This window comes from Passer domesticus, chromosome 10, assembly GCF_036417665.1.
Source record: "Passer domesticus isolate bPasDom1 chromosome 10, bPasDom1.hap1, whole genome shotgun sequence".
NCBI lineage: Eukaryota > Metazoa > Chordata > Aves > Passeriformes > Passeridae > Passer > Passer domesticus.
In genome coordinates this window covers 29,288,858-29,303,922 of record NC_087483.1, presented here as the reverse complement: position 1 = coordinate 29,303,922, position 15,065 = coordinate 29,288,858, and the positions used below count along the sequence as shown (strand labels likewise).

Genomic DNA, 15,065 nt, shown 5'->3' with positions numbered 1-15,065 from the left:
TACGAATTTCCTCTTTCTGTCTCCCAATTTTTGTAACAAATGAGGCAAGAGTCTCATGACTCCTTGAGTGCACAGCCCTAACTTTATCCCAATATGTATTGAAATAGACTATGACATTATCAGACAAAAAGTAGCTGGTCCTGTCATTGAATCTGTATCACAGTGTAGAGAAATACTTGGTTAAGGTTGGAAAAGAAACTTTAATGTCAGAAATTCCTGTTATTTTGGAGCTGGAGTTTTGCAACTTTAATGTTCTCTTTACTTACAGAGAAAGAAATAAATAGAGAAAATAAAATTACATTAAATAGTCTCCTCCTGACAGTTACATGAGATTCAGCTGGGATGAAACCTTTGGACCCACAGCATATGCTTCTGCCTTTTGAGCTAATTAAATAATTGACAGCTGTGGAAAACTGTCCATTTACAAAGGTCATCTGCAATCAGGCAGCAACACAATTAACATCTGCAGCAAAGAGTGATTAGAGATAAAACAGGAAATGTCAGAGCTGTGCAGTGGAGATCTTTTCAAATCAGCTGAGCCAGGTGAATCCCATCCAAGGCAAATATAAAACTGGCCAAAGCAAGCTTTAATGATTTCCCTTGAAAGTCATGTGTGAGATTACAAATATAGCATCTACTTTGAAAAGGGATGAGACAGGGCAAAGGTGTCAGGGAGTTATGGGGTCTCTGGGTTCTAGAGAGTGGAAAGTAGTGTAGCAAATAATTAAACCTTTAGTAGGTACTCGGAACATAATAAGTAAAAGGAAAACCAGGGGGATTTAAGGACAACTGTTGTTAAATTGTCCTCCCACCTTCCTTATTTTCTTTAGTGAGGCTTGGATGCTGTTTGAAATGAAATTCTCCTGAGCAGGCTGGGAAGCATTGTGCATTTTAGTGCATGACAAAATAGCTGCAAAAGCAGGTGGAGTGATGTATCTGAAGCTGTGCCTAGTGGTTATTCCCAGGACTGGCCACCTTGTGCTGTGCAGTGTCCTTTTGTGACCTGGCTGAAGACAAAATAGCTTGTATGACATCTGGAAATGTCACCAGAATAAGGGGAATGGTGAGCACCATGGCTGAGAAGATAAGAGCTAAAAAAAAATTATTGTTGCAATTTCATAAATGGATTGAAAGAGGAAAGAAACCAGGATTCAACTTGTTAGACATATGTGCAGTTTAGTTCATTGGGAATAAAAACCAGCAGGTGAAAGAACGAGTGGATGGGCAGCAATTCTGCAGGACAGAACATGCAGGCTACAGAAGAGTGTGATTCTCAAGTGTGACTCCATGACAGTGTGGAAAAGGTAAAAAACAACATGGGGGGAAAAATGGGCTGTAAATACTGTTGGCCTGTGATTTCATGCTTTCTCTCTCTGTGGCATCTCTTGATAAGGCCTCTGCTGGTGTACAACAGCCAGGGGAAGGGGTGTTTTTCTGCCTGAGAAATGTGTAATCACTGCATAATCTGGAGAAGGGAAAGAGGAAGCTGTAAATTCAGCATCTGGGGTGGGGGCAGTGACAAGAAAAAGCGACAGTGACATCCCTGTGGGAGACAAACTGCAAACATGGAGCCTGTGTCTCTCAGCTTCATGCTGAAGAATTTGAAGAGCTGTTTCTCCTCTGCAGTGCTATGGGATTAGATATTCTGGGTGTGCTGCTTTGAAGTAGTTTATCAGCTGTGATCCATCCATTTGTCACTATTCAGGAGCCCCTGAACTGGAATGTGCCTGGCAGGACACACCCCGAGTTGATATACCCTCCTTACTCATTACGTCTCTTTCCTATGTTTTTCTTTGGTGTTTTCAGGCAAGGTTGGATGGTGTGGTACCATCTTTGCTATTTTGCTAATTTTCCTACTGCAGTAATAATGTCTTTGTTTCCTAGGAGGCTCATTTCTTTGCATTGCATGAACTAAACTGAAAATGGACAAAGTAGGTAGACCAACAGATGAAAACTGTCAAACCCCCCAAAGGATTTCCAGAAGTTATTTTCCTTTATTAAACGCACAGTTTTTAATGTGCCAAATGTTGTTGAGTCATGGACAGAGAACAAGCCCTGTGGACTTAGAGCTGAACCTCAAAGTCAAAGACCAGATTTGCTTTAGAGAGTGGATCTTTTGAAAACTTTTCCCTGCAGGTGTAGTCCACAGAAGCAACTAAGCAAACACTGTGAGTTAGGCTTGCATCCCATGGGAAAGGCCATAAGAAATCACTAATCACATAATAAATACTTGTATTAGTCTGCACCACAGTTTTGGCATGTGCTTTCAAGCAGGTGTTTGGAAAGACCTCTTGGGAGAAGACAACTACACACCTCACAAAGCCCAGCACGGGAGGATGCTAACACATGTGCTTCCAAGCTCTGCTTTGTTTTGGGTGCCAATTTCCCATCTACTTTGTCTTCCAGTCTGCTGCCAAGCTTGCACTCATGGAAATACAAAGCTGATTGGTGACACAGTGTGTTTGCCCTGCTTTGTTTATTTGTAGAAAATTCAGTTCATAATTCCTCAGTTTGCAGTCAGCACCCACTTTTATGTATCATCCCAGGCAAAGAATAGGTAATGATTGCAAAGTTAATTCTATTTTTCTGTAGAAAATTCTGCTTCATGTATCCATTTCAATGAAGCTATTGGGCTAGATCCCAGATGGTTGTGGTATTCATCTTTCCACCAGGCATTTATCCAAAGTTTTACCCTCTGAGTAAAGAGGGAGAAAGGCCAAGTCATCTTGCTACTTTTACATTTAAGTCATTTACATTTGCTCAGAGATGCCATAAGCACCTGGGTCTCAGCTATAACTCTCTGGGTAATACATTCCTTCTTGTAAAAAAACTGGGAAGCCATTTTCCTTGCTGCCTTGTAAATGCACTGAGTGAAGTTAAGCACAAAGCAGACCATTCATTGCTGCTTCCCAAGAGTGTGTTTACTTAATCCAGGCTTGGTCTGGGGAGGGGGGACAGGAATTAACCAAAGAAGGAATGAGCAGAGCAATGAGTGAGACCCTCACAGACACTGAGGTGGGACACACTTTGGTGTGAGTGAGATTACAGCTGATCACCCTGGATCCCGAGTCCTCTGAGATGTCACATATTTATTTATACCCAGAGACTGGCATTCTATATAATAGAAACAGACCATTAATCACAGGCCTTTTCTTTCCATGCTTTTACAAGCAAAGATCCTCAAATCTTCATCCAGGCTAACAAAGCCCCAGTGTCCCAGATGGAGCTGATTAGTCAGATTTGATGATTACCAATAAGGGAGCCCTGTTCAGACTTGCAAAGGAAAAGGGAAATGTGGATTCAGGTTTGTTTCAGGAATGATTAGTCAGTTTTCTTTTGAACGGTGGAAACAGCTCTGAAGAAATCTGGCAGCATGGAGGCGTGGCATGGAAATGTTTGGGTTTGTTGTTTGTGTATTTTGCCAGAGAGCTAAAAGCCCCCATTTATGTCAGACTGAGAGCTAAAGGACAGAAATATCACAGATGGAGTTTCATTATTAAAGGTGTCTTTAGTTTTACTCAGACTTTGTAAGGAAATAGGATGCTGGTACCTGGGCTGGGCACACAAACCTCCTGCAATCAGAGGTTCCCAGTTCTGGATCAAATTGGGTTTCCCTAAGTAATGTTTGCAATTACAGCTCTAGCTGCAAGAACTTGGACCAAAGCCTGGGATTCAGCTTTCATGTCAAATCTAGGATTCAGAGAGAAGGGCTTTATGTCAATATTCTGTTCCGGCAGTCAGGGCTGAGTTTTTACTTTCCAACCCCAGCATAAAAGTAAAATGTTCATTGATCATGATACCTTGCAAAATGCTTTTCTGCTGGCGTGTGAAAAGCTATTGCTGATGAAATTGATGAGTTCTTGTTTCTCTATTCTTTCCTCGTGTGTGTGCACATCTCCTGTCTTGTGCCTAGAATTCACGCTATGTTGGAAATCAGCTGGAGTGGGGTTTGCCTGGTTGTGAGCCCAAGGGAGGGCTTTTGGACTAAGATAACATCAGGAATAATGATAATGATAGCAAGCAGCCGGATTTCCTTGGCTGATTAATCTGAAATCTCCTTAGAGACATTCAGGAAGACAATGTAAGATTTTCTCTGGCAGTAGCTGACTGGGGGTTTTTTGTCTACCGGTTTCCCCTAAAATGTTTGTCACATTGCCAAGCAGCTCTGTTCCTTTGATATGCAAAGTGCTTTGAAGAGAGAATCCCTCAATTACCTCTATTCCCAAAGCATGACAATGTAGTAAGGAGGGAAAGGGGATTTTTGTCTTCAGACATCAGTCAGTATAAAAAAGAAACACTTGTGTTTGTAGGGTCGTCTTCAAGTACAAGATTTTTGAAGTCTTCGTGTAAGATTTACTCTTTTGTAGCTATACTAGTATCCCCACATCGAGCTCTGTTTTGAGAATAGTTATAGATAGTATGTGGGTTTTGAGATATGCCTAGAAGTGAAAGACACTGGTAAATGATATCCTCAAAGGATACAGGGAAGGTATTGCAGAACAAGAAGTATTAAATACATGTGATGCAATACTTGCCTTCTCGTACATCTCTAATGATTTAATAACCAGTGGCACCAAGATATACCTGATATAGCATCTGTTTTACTAGGGCTTCTTAAAATCATTGGGTTCCAGTTTGAAAAAACAGCCTGGATGTAGTGTGGTTCAGAAATTCTCTCTGTTGTTAATGGTGGGAGAAAGCTAGTGTTGTGCCAGTGTTTAATGGAACAGTCCTGACAGAATGCAACTTTTGGGATGCTTCAGACAGCTGCAATCCCTGTCCCAGTGGTGAAGGGGAATGGCTGCTCCCCAGCCGGCTGTGTCCTGTGGGACTCTGGGGTGCCATGAAGAGGAGGCTGGGGAGCCCTGGAGCCACCCCCTCTGGGGTGATGTGCTGGCTTTGGCTGGGATAGAGCTCATTTTCTCCACACCAGTTGGTATGGGGATGTGTTTTGGGTTTGTGCTGAATGGGGTTGGTAATACAGAGGTGTTTTTGTTATTGCTGAGCAGAGCTTACAGAGCCAAGGCCTTGTCTGCTTTTTGTATGGCCACGTTGGCAAGAGAGTTGGGGTGACACAGCTGGGACAGGTGACCGCAGCTGACCAAAGGGGTACTCCAGACATAACATGATAGTATATAAAGGGGAGAGGAGGAAGAGGAGCTATTGGGAGGGATGGAGTGTGGATATTTGGAGCCTTCCCAAGCCACCGTTAGATGTGCTGGGGTGCTGCTCTCCTGGAGGTGGCTGAGCACCTGCCTGCCCTGGGGAAGCAGTGAATTCATGCCTTGGTTTGCTTTGCTGGTGTGCATGGCTCTTGCTTTTCGTACTATACTGTCGTTACCTCAGCTTTAACCCTTGTGACTGTCTCTCCAGTGCTGCTGTGGGGGACAAGTGGGTGCCTGTGGGGCTGGGCTGACAGCCGGGGTTACATCGGGATGGGGGAACCGGGAGGTGCTCCAGGGCAGGGCAGAAGAGCCCCTGGCACCTGCCTCTCCTCAGGGACCCCATCCAGCTACCTCGGGCTCGTCCTGGGCTGCGCTCCGCTCCAGCCGCGGCCAAAATGACAGCCACGCCTGCGAGATGCGGCACTTGGAGGGAGGGCTGCGGCGAGCCCTGAGGAGGAAGATGCGGGGGGCACCCGACATCTCCCTTCCCTCTCCATAGCCCGGCCGTGCCCACCTCAGCTTCCCCTCAGCCCGTCCCGAGGCGGCACCGGGAGCGGCCCCGCCCGAGCCCCCCGTCCGCCGCTAGGCGGCGCTGCCCCCGCCGCGGAACGCGAGGCGCCGCCGCCGTGTTCCCGGCGGGACGCGGGGCGGGCGGCGCGCGGCGGGCGGAGCGCTGAGCGCGATGGCGGCGGGCGGCAAGGTGAGGGCGGGGGCCGGGGCTCCCCGGGCGGCGTGTCCCGGGTCTACCCTCACGTGCAAAGCCGAATAGCTGAGAGGGAATCGGTGTTCCTGCTCTAGAGCACTGTGCATCTCCCGCAGCAGCAGCTACTGGCATTGCTGTTGCTAGAGTAATGGTAGAACTGGTTTTGCTCTGTTCAAAGTGCAGTCTGTGTGTGGTGCGTTTAAGGGAACTTACTGGTGAAAGCTGTGTTCAGGTCTCCTGTGATACAGGGGGGTTGAGTAAAGCCATTAAGCGCAGCTTTATCTGCTGCTGTAGCCCTCTCTGCCTTTGCTTTGTTGTAGCTGCTTCAGCGCCCAGGGGCCGGAGATGAAGGCAGGCGCGTTCCGTATCGCCCTTACCAGCCCTTGAGCAGCAGGCTGGGGTGGCTCAGGTGTGACGGTGCTGTCCTGCGGTCACAGGCCACAGCTTCGGGCCAGTGTCGCCCACGACCCTGCACCCGCTTCTCTGCCGTCTGTGAAGAGAATTTTACCCTTCTGGACACAGGATGGATTTGGCTGCCAGCCGCTGTGTGTTTTCAGGGAGCACAGCACCAAGCCGAGGGTCTGCAGCTGCTGCTGTGGTAGATACAGCAATTCCTCAGGCTGGAGTGGGCACTGACTGGGCTCTTGTGAGAGCGCAGTGCAGCCTCTGGAAGTGCCTCTGCTCCTCTCTGAGCTTCTGCAGACCTGGCTGACTCAGGCACTTATTCCCAGCTCCCAGGCAAGCCTGGTGCAGGCAGGGTGAGGAGTAGAGTGCTGAGACTGAGTGTAACCTGCTTGTGGAGCGCTGCTGCTCCGCAGGTACTTGGAGATGCTTGCAAGGCCATATTCAGGGCTTAGACCAGCACCCTTTCTCGCTGTTCATCCATTTTGCTCTGTAGACTCTACATCTTCTGTCACTTAGGATCATTGCCCACATCCTTTTGTCAGCTTAATTTCTTCTGGAATTGGATATATTTCGTATTTTAAAACAAGTCAGCTGGCTCCAGCCTAGATAAAACCTGACTTTCCTGTGTTCTGGCAAACAGGTTTTTTTCAGTCAGTGTAATTTAGTCTAATGGCAGCCCATCAAGCAAGGTTTTGATGTATATTTAGGGAACTTTGGTTTAATCCATGAGAATGAATTTGAGCTGGCCTTGGACATGCAGGGCCTCATTTTGCTGAATGCCTCTTGCAACTACCTTCATCTGGATGATTAATCAAGATAAGGGAAGTTTGTGAAACAACTTTAGAGGAACTTAGAGTCCAATGAGAAATTACAAAAAACAATTTTATGTAATTCTAGTGTATAAATCAATTCATGGGCAGACTTGGGCAGTGTTTTGTATAATCAGCTAAAGAGGTGATAAGAAATGCAAATGCATAGATTTAATATGAGGGATTTAAGCCCCTAAATTGAAATTGGAATTCATCCTTCCAATTGTCAGCTAAAATATCTGTTTAATTTTCTGGTGCAGAAGAGCCCTTAGATCCCTAATACCTTCATGGGATTGTATAGAAATTACATGCTCTTTACAGGTTATTGTGTAAAAGGATTTTTTGTATATTTCACTGAAATGTCTGGAACATGGTACAGGATGAAATTGTTTTGTTTTCAGGACAGTTATACCAGTTCTGTCTTCCACCATTGTCTCTTATTAACAGTTAGTGTAAAACAAAACACTTGTAATGGAGTTTGATTTTTAGGTTCTGTATGTACCCTTTTAAGTAATTGTGCTTGTATTTTATTTTTTATTCTCATTCATTCTTTCCAGGTGGCAACAGTGCTGTGCCTGGATGTAGGCCTTACAATGAGCAGCTCTTCCCCTGGTGAAGAGTCTTCACTTGAGCAAGCCAAGAAGATTATGACAAAGTTTGTGCAGCGACAGGTGTGTGTGACTTCATAAGTGTTAAAAACATCTGTGAAACATTTTCCTCATTTTCTGATAATTGAAATAAATGAGGAATGAGTGAGAATTAGTCTCTGTTTATGCAGGAGTGCCCGGGCTCTCTGTTTCAGCTGTATTTTTTGTGCATGAGATGTGTCAGTTGGGTTGGTCACCCTTTTTCTTCAGGGCAGTAGAAACTTTAGGGAAAAGAATTGCTTTTCTCTTTCTCTAAAATATTTCAACACTTACTAATTGCCACACAGAAGACTCATTTTGAGGACTGAATCAACCAACTTGACTTGTTTTATCCCAGATAGCCTCTTGTAAATTTGTTAGTTTAATCATGTCTAACTTTGTGATCTCACTGTAATTTTACATTTTGAGAGGATAGCACCGAATAAGTAAAAATCAGTAAATCCATTGTAATTGATGCTTCAGAATTAGTTCAGCTTGCTCTAATCTGCCTAACATAGTTGTGTATGAATCTACCTGTGTTTTTATACCTGTTTTGTGTTCTCTGTATCTGCAGGTTTTTGCTGAGAGTAAAGATGAAGTCGCTGTAGTTCTGTTTGGCACTAATGGCACGAGAAATGGCCTTGCCAGTGAGGATCAATACCAAAACATTACTGTGCATAGATCACTAATGCTGCCAGATTTTGATCTGCTGGAAGACATTCAAAGTGTGATTAAAGCAGGCTCTAAACAAGCAGACTGTATCCTTTTACTGAAGAGCACTTCTTGAGCTGATTCAGCTACGTAGGAGACAGGAAGTCAGTGTTGCAAATTTGGGCTCAGCTTCCCAAGTTTTAACTACTATCCGAGTTGAGCTAATTTGTGGTTGTGAGTTTGTCCAAAAGCAGGCTTAGCTGCTTTTTGACGTTCTTTTAGGCTAACAGATGTAGCCTTGGCCTTAAAAAGAATCATTGCTGTTATGAAGTGTTCTGTTAATTAGAGAGAACAAAGATAGTAATATAATTTTAGGCTTCAAATAAGGCATGTATTTTTAAAATAGCATTACAGAACTTGGTTTATGCTTTTTAATAAAAATGTTGTTTATGAAGTAAGTCAGCAGAAGTTCCAGAAACCAGGCTGTCGTGGTTTCAGCCCAGCTGGCAACTCAGCCTCACACAGCTACTTGCTCATTCCCCCACCAGTTGGATGGGGAGAGAACTGGAAGGGTAAAAGGGAGAAAACTTGTGGGTTGAGATAAAGACAAGTTAATAGGCAAGTTACAAGCTGTGCACACAAGCAGGGCAAAACAAAGAATTATTCACTGCTTCCCCAGGGCAGGAAGGTGTTCAGTCATCTCCAGGAGAGCAGGGCTCCATCAGACTGAACAGTTACCTGGGAAGACCAACACAGGAACTCTGAATATCCCCACTTGCTGCTTCTTCCTGCCAGTTTTATGTGTTGAGTGTGATGCCAGGCTGTGGGATATCCCATTGGTCAGTCGGGACCAGCTGTCCCTGCTGTGTCTCCTCCCAGCCTCCTCACTGACAGGGTGGTCCAAGAACCAGAAAAGGCCTTGGCTCTTGCAAGCACTGCTCACCAACAACTGCAACATCCCTATATTATCATCACTGTTTCCAGCACAATTTCAAGACACAGCCCCATGTGAGCTCCTGTGAAGAAAACTGTCTCTACTCCAGAGAAAGCAGAATAGAAGTTTATCAGATTGATTTATTTATAAAGTATTTCTAACATTGCCAAATATTATTCCCTGGTCTGAATGCCATTCATATTTGAATGTGTTCTGCTCTTAGTTACATGTAAGGTGAAGAGTTTTAAAGGGTGATCTACATAGTGTTCCTTCATGTGTTTCATTTACATTCAGTTCAGTTTCCTGTGTTGTCTCTGGCCATAAAACGATTCCTGTGAGCTGTGTCCAGACAGTCAGAGATGTTTCAGATGGAAACTCAGCTGGCTCACACATTCCCAATGGACATTGTGATGAGGAAGAAATGAAAAGCTTGTCAGATGCACGTGGTTCAAAGAAAAACTTGCATGAAAAAATTATATGTATTGAATTTTTGTTGGTGGATTCAGATGAATATTCTAAAAGTTTGATTGCCTCTTCATGGACTTCAGCCTCTCATTGACAATTGAGAGGCTGGGATGTGAAGCAGTCTTTTTAGTGTTCCATTGGGTAAGTGGGGCAGGGACAAGATCACAATACACACAAGTTGTATAGGAACCTCTTGCACATCAGTTATTTGAAAAGTCTTTATCTCAAAAGAGTATTTCTTAACTAAAATGCATGTTTGTCAGTCTTTGAGAGGGAGTGAAAATGTAAAATTGTTTTATATGAGAAACACTATTCATATTCTGAGATTTTTCTTAATTTTGCCTAGTTTTGGATGCTATTATTGTGTGTATGGACTTGCTTCAGAAGCAAACAATGTGAGTATGTAACCTGAGGGCTTATACAAACGTCTGACTTTGCACTGATGTTTTCTTCTGTCTTATATTTACTGTATGTATAAACATAGGAAGTGCTTTCTGAAAAAAACCCAAGCAAACATTAAAGATAAACAGGACACTACAGAAGTTAGTCTCCAAAGAATCCTGATGAGACATTTGACTTGCCCAGACAACTGGAGAGCTTTCTGAGGCAACTGGCATCTCTGTAGCGAAGCCATGAGAGTGTTAGTGCCATTATAGAAGGCAAAAAGGCTTCCCATGCTGTCACATGCTTTGTGTTCTGCTTTCAAAAACTGTTAATCTGGATGCTAAAATGCTTAGGAAAGGGCTACTGAATTTAAACATGATGGCACATTTTAGAAAGAAAAAAGAAAACAGAACTAGAAAGGTGAATTTGTTAAGCCTAGAAATTTAAAGGCTGTCGGAAATGAAGTAGCTGTTTGTAAATCTGCAGGCTGTGGGAAATAAAGGTGCAATAGGAATAAACACTCTTTAAGCTGAGAAAAAATGTTGACATCGGTGTTACAAAGTTATCAGTGAATGTAGTTAGGCTGGCAAGGTGTTTCTAACACTCAACTAGTGGTGCAGGAAAAGGAAGGTAATTGCATTTCCTTTCAAACCAGAGTTTGATCATGTTTCTAAAAAGGTTATATGATCTAACTGTGAGTGCAGAAGACTGGACTTGGTGATGCAATTTATATTTTTATGAATAAAGTCTAATCAATGTGGAAAGCTGTATCCCTTTATTGGTTAAAACTGTGTTGTGAATGAAAATTACTGTATTTATGGCATGATAGTCCTGAATAGTTGTGGAACACTGGATTTTGTTGTAGCCTGTATACACCAACCCCTTTGATATGGAGTTTTCCTTCCTTTGAGAAAATACTAGAGGGTAAAATCTCAAGAAAATCCCTCTTATGTTTGATTATCCAGATCAAAACTGTGCCAGTTCAACTGAATTTTATTCTGTCATTGGCTAGTCTTCCTGATCTGTATTGTTACTACTTCTTAGTATATTAAGTAGTCTTGAAAGTCCATCTTCTCCAATGAATCTACTGAATTAGATTACTAAAATGGAACCCCCACCAGCAACAGTAATTTAAAATGCATTTTCACAAGTACAGACTTACAGTTGCAAAGGAAATAACCAGTGTAATCCATAAACAGCCTAACATATTTTATTAGCATTTTATCCACATTGATGAAAATTGGCAGACTTCCATTCATTTAGGTGTAGTTAGTGATTTATACACTCACAGGGCTAGAATCCTCAATTTTAGGGTAGGAGGGAGAAAGGGGAATCATAAAGATAAACACTTAGGATGAATAGTATAACCTATGATATAACAACTTCTACCAAATAGGTTTATTTGCTTTATTTCATTTTACAAGTATATTTCTTTGGTAAATGTAATTACAAATATATTACTTTTATTATTATTTTGTAAGGAAATAATTTAAAAATAGCCTTATAGTATTTTTAATATGTATACATGTTTTTCTCTATTTTAAGAGGAAAGAAATGTGAGAAGAGACACATTGAACTGTTTACAGACCTTAATAGTCCTGTCAGTGAGGATCAGCTGGGAATTATCATTGCTAACTTGAAGAAGACAGGAACTTCGCTTCAGTTTTTGTAAGTATGAAAATGGCTGTTTTGTACTGTGCCATCTTTTAAAGGAAAATTATTCTTTCTTAATAATTATCTTGAAATAGCTGGTGATCTGCTGGAGTATGGTCTCTTCAGAGGTGTACGAAGTAATATGATTATTGTAAGTATTTCTGTCAGTTATATGTACTTTGAGTTCCACTGATGAGCCAAGTTCCCTTAGTTAAATAATGTGCAAATAAATTAAGATGATGGCTTCTTCTCCACTTGAGCTTATAGCTTAGAGCCAAAGTGTAAAATGGGAGACAAAAGAAAAATATAAGCAGAGAATTAGGAAGCAATAAGCTAAAAATAGCCTCAGAAACAGTGGTTTTGTCAGCCTAGATCCTTTTAGGTAAGGACATTACTGGGAAGAAATAATGAGGTAGTGTTGTAGATATTAATAGCTTGATTCTGGTCTCAGTAGAGGAGAAGGTTTAAAGAGGACGGTTGTATTCACAATGATGGGCTTGGAAGAGTGAAGCAATGTCTTCAGTGTTCAAACAGGAATCCCTTGATTGTCGTGCTGTAGATATAAGCACTAATCTAATGGAAGCTGTTGGCCTTCTAGAGGAGTTTATTTAAAAGCCATTTATTTAAAAATGTTGTGGCCGCTTATAATACTTTCACAGGAGAAAGTTAAAGCTCTGGTTTTACTTCTGACCATGTGCTTTTACCTAGATGCAGCATTCTGTAATGTAACAATGTTGTGAACTTAATAATGAATTCATTTAAGCCATTAGCCAACCCATCTGGGAGATAAAAGAGGGGTTAGGAAGGAAAATGTCACTGAAAATCATGGTCTGATCCTTCACAAAACATCTTTGCTTTTGCTTAGGGGAGGCTGGATGCAGAACTATCGGGTTCTGTCTACACAGGAAAAACAGTTACCCTTCCAGTGTGACATGCCCCTCCTGGCTTATTTGAGCTGTTGCTGGCACTGGAGGCAGTAGAGGTGCATCACCATGAATCTGAGTACCTCTGCCAGTCAGAGTACATCTTTTGGAGCCCTGCTATTCAGCTGCTGCTCCCTTGTCTGTGAAGCAGAAAAGAAATGTTGCTGTTTCAGCATTGGCTTCAGGTTTGCATCCTGTCTCCCAGCCACAGGAGCAAAAGATTATTTGATTTTTACTTGCACAAATGTAAAACACTTGTTTAAAAAAATTTCTTGCTAAACCTTTTGTTATAACTTATGCTTCTATCTCTTATGCCCTGATCATAGACTAGGTTGTAACTTGCAGCGGAGAGTTGGTTTTCCTCCCTGTTTCCAGGTGCCAAGCACATGCTGAGCACTGTGTAGTGCTGGGTATTACGTACGTACTTCTCATCACAGTAGTCTCTGGGTATTGTATAGTGAATGTAGCCTAACTTTACCTATCAGAGGTTTGAAGCTTTTTGGTGTTGCCATATCAGCTTAAAAATACAATTTCTATATTTTGTCAGTGGAATCTGCTTCCTAAAAAGGTATCAAACACTTTGTTGAAGCTTGATCTTTAATTTTACTGTATGTGACACTGTTGTGCATAATGTAAACTCTGCTTATTGTCTGTTGCTTCATGGATAAGTTTAGTGAGGACTAATGAGGTGGAAGTATGGTAGAGACGTGTAGGCTGCTTTTTAGGAAACATAATACAACGCTAAAATTATTTCACTTTGTAGACATGTGGTAAAAGGTATCATGTGGTTCATTCAGAACTGGATCAGATGAAAAATCTGCAGGTGTTTTCTGAGGCACCGAGGTGAGGATCTTACACACCTTTCTCTACTGTGTTATACTTAGTTAACACTCTCTTGTATTTTGAAGAGCAGCAAAATCATTTTATCTATAACCCCTGGCTAGATTTTAAAATCTGAATCATGAAGTGCAGAAAAAATGTGTCATCTTCAGTCAGACATTCACCCAGCATTGTAAGCTATTAGAATCTCAAAGAATAACATTTGTTCCAGAAATACTTAATAGCTCCATGCAGAGAATGTCCTGCTTGCTGGCATTTGGAGCTGATACAGAGTCACAGGCCTGGAACAGCCTTTAACAAGTCATCTGGAGCAATCCTCTGCTTCAGACTGGGTCAGGTGATGTCTGTCATTGCTGAGCAGTGTTTGTCTAACCTTCTGATAAAGATTTGCAGTGATGGAGACTCTTCTCTCTCCTCAGGCAGTTGGTTTTTGAGATTATAGTTTGAAATGCCTTTATCAGGTTTTTGACTATCTGACCTGACAATCATGATGTGATTGGAGTGCAGGTAGAATACAAAGAACTGATTGTTTCCTACTTGTCTGCAACAGCTTTTTATGTTTAAGGCTGCCTTGCCCTCTAATTCCCTTCTCTACGAGCTTTATTTTGTTCAATCTTTTAATGGATCTTGCTTTTTAATCAGCATTGACTTTACTGTCTAATCTATTCCTGTATGTGGATGTCTTTATTGATGCACAATACCCAGAACTGGTGCATTGCTCTGGTCAAGATGTTACCAGGGCCAAGTAGACTTGAAATACTGCTTAATTTGTTTTGCAAGTCCTTTGGCTCTTTATACATCTGTCTGCAGCTAGATAGAAATCGTTGATCCTGAGAACATTTTTGTTTTGTTTTGCTTGGTTCTTTTAATAAGGAAGAAAGTCAAACTAACTGCTTCGTCTTTTGTTCTTAGTCTGCCATTCCCAGTGAGTGTTGATGATGGAAGTGGAGATACAAGTGCCAGTGTACATGCTCATATGCACAGAAACTCTTCTCCAATAAAGGGTTTAACTGAACAACAAAAGCAAGGTGTTGACGTGGTGAGGAAGCTCATGTATACTTTGGATGAAGAAGGAGGGCTGGAAGAAATTTATACTTTCAGGTAAATTTGGCTAGTCCTGGTTATTGTACTATAGATGCACTCACTGATTTCTTCTGCAAAAGATGAAGTTAAGTAATCAGGAATCAGAAGTCAGTGAATTTTATGACTTACTGTACCCTCAATCCCCTTCATACAGCTTCTTCATTGGCTTTAGAATAAGTAAAAGAGTGTAGAGATTTGAGGGGAAAGTTAATTATCTGTATTTAAATAAAAAAACCAGTTTTCTTCCATCTTTAGGGTTGGAGGATTTTGGAGGGAACATTTCTGTAAATGTAATTTCAAAAACGTTTTACAAAGAGATGTAATTTGTGACATAGTTCAGCTTGAATATCTGCATTTAATGGTAGTCTTTGTTCCTTGGTTGCAGACTACTTTTAGCTCACTAGTTTGATAAACTCCCACGAAT

General features: G+C 41.9%; 1 protein-coding gene across 8 annotated transcripts in view; it reads left to right on the top strand.

Annotated features, from left to right (window-relative positions):
- Nucleotides 1–552: 552 nt before the first annotated feature.
- Nucleotides 553–15,065, top strand: part of XRCC5 (X-ray repair cross complementing 5) — a 54,452-nt gene continuing 39,939 nt past the window's right edge. For 3 of the 8 annotated variants that reach the window (XM_064434904.1, XM_064434899.1, XM_064434906.1), the window contains exons 1-6: nt 3,359–3,400; nt 7,640–7,753; nt 8,283–8,466; nt 10,105–10,153; nt 11,688–11,810; nt 14,471–14,659. In XM_064434904.1, the coding sequence (XP_064290974.1) occupies nt 3,374–3,400; nt 7,640–7,753; nt 8,283–8,466; nt 10,105–10,153; nt 11,688–11,810; nt 14,471–14,659 (686 nt within the window). In that variant the 5' untranslated portion in view covers nt 3,359–3,373. Of the gene's footprint in view, nt 1,305–3,277; nt 3,305–3,358; nt 3,401–5,785; nt 5,866–7,639; nt 7,754–8,282; nt 8,467–10,104; nt 10,154–11,684; nt 11,811–11,890; nt 13,562–14,470; nt 14,660–15,065 lie in introns of those variants that run through there. The other 5 variants (XM_064434905.1, XM_064434900.1, XM_064434903.1 and 2 more) reach the window with 4 other exon arrangements.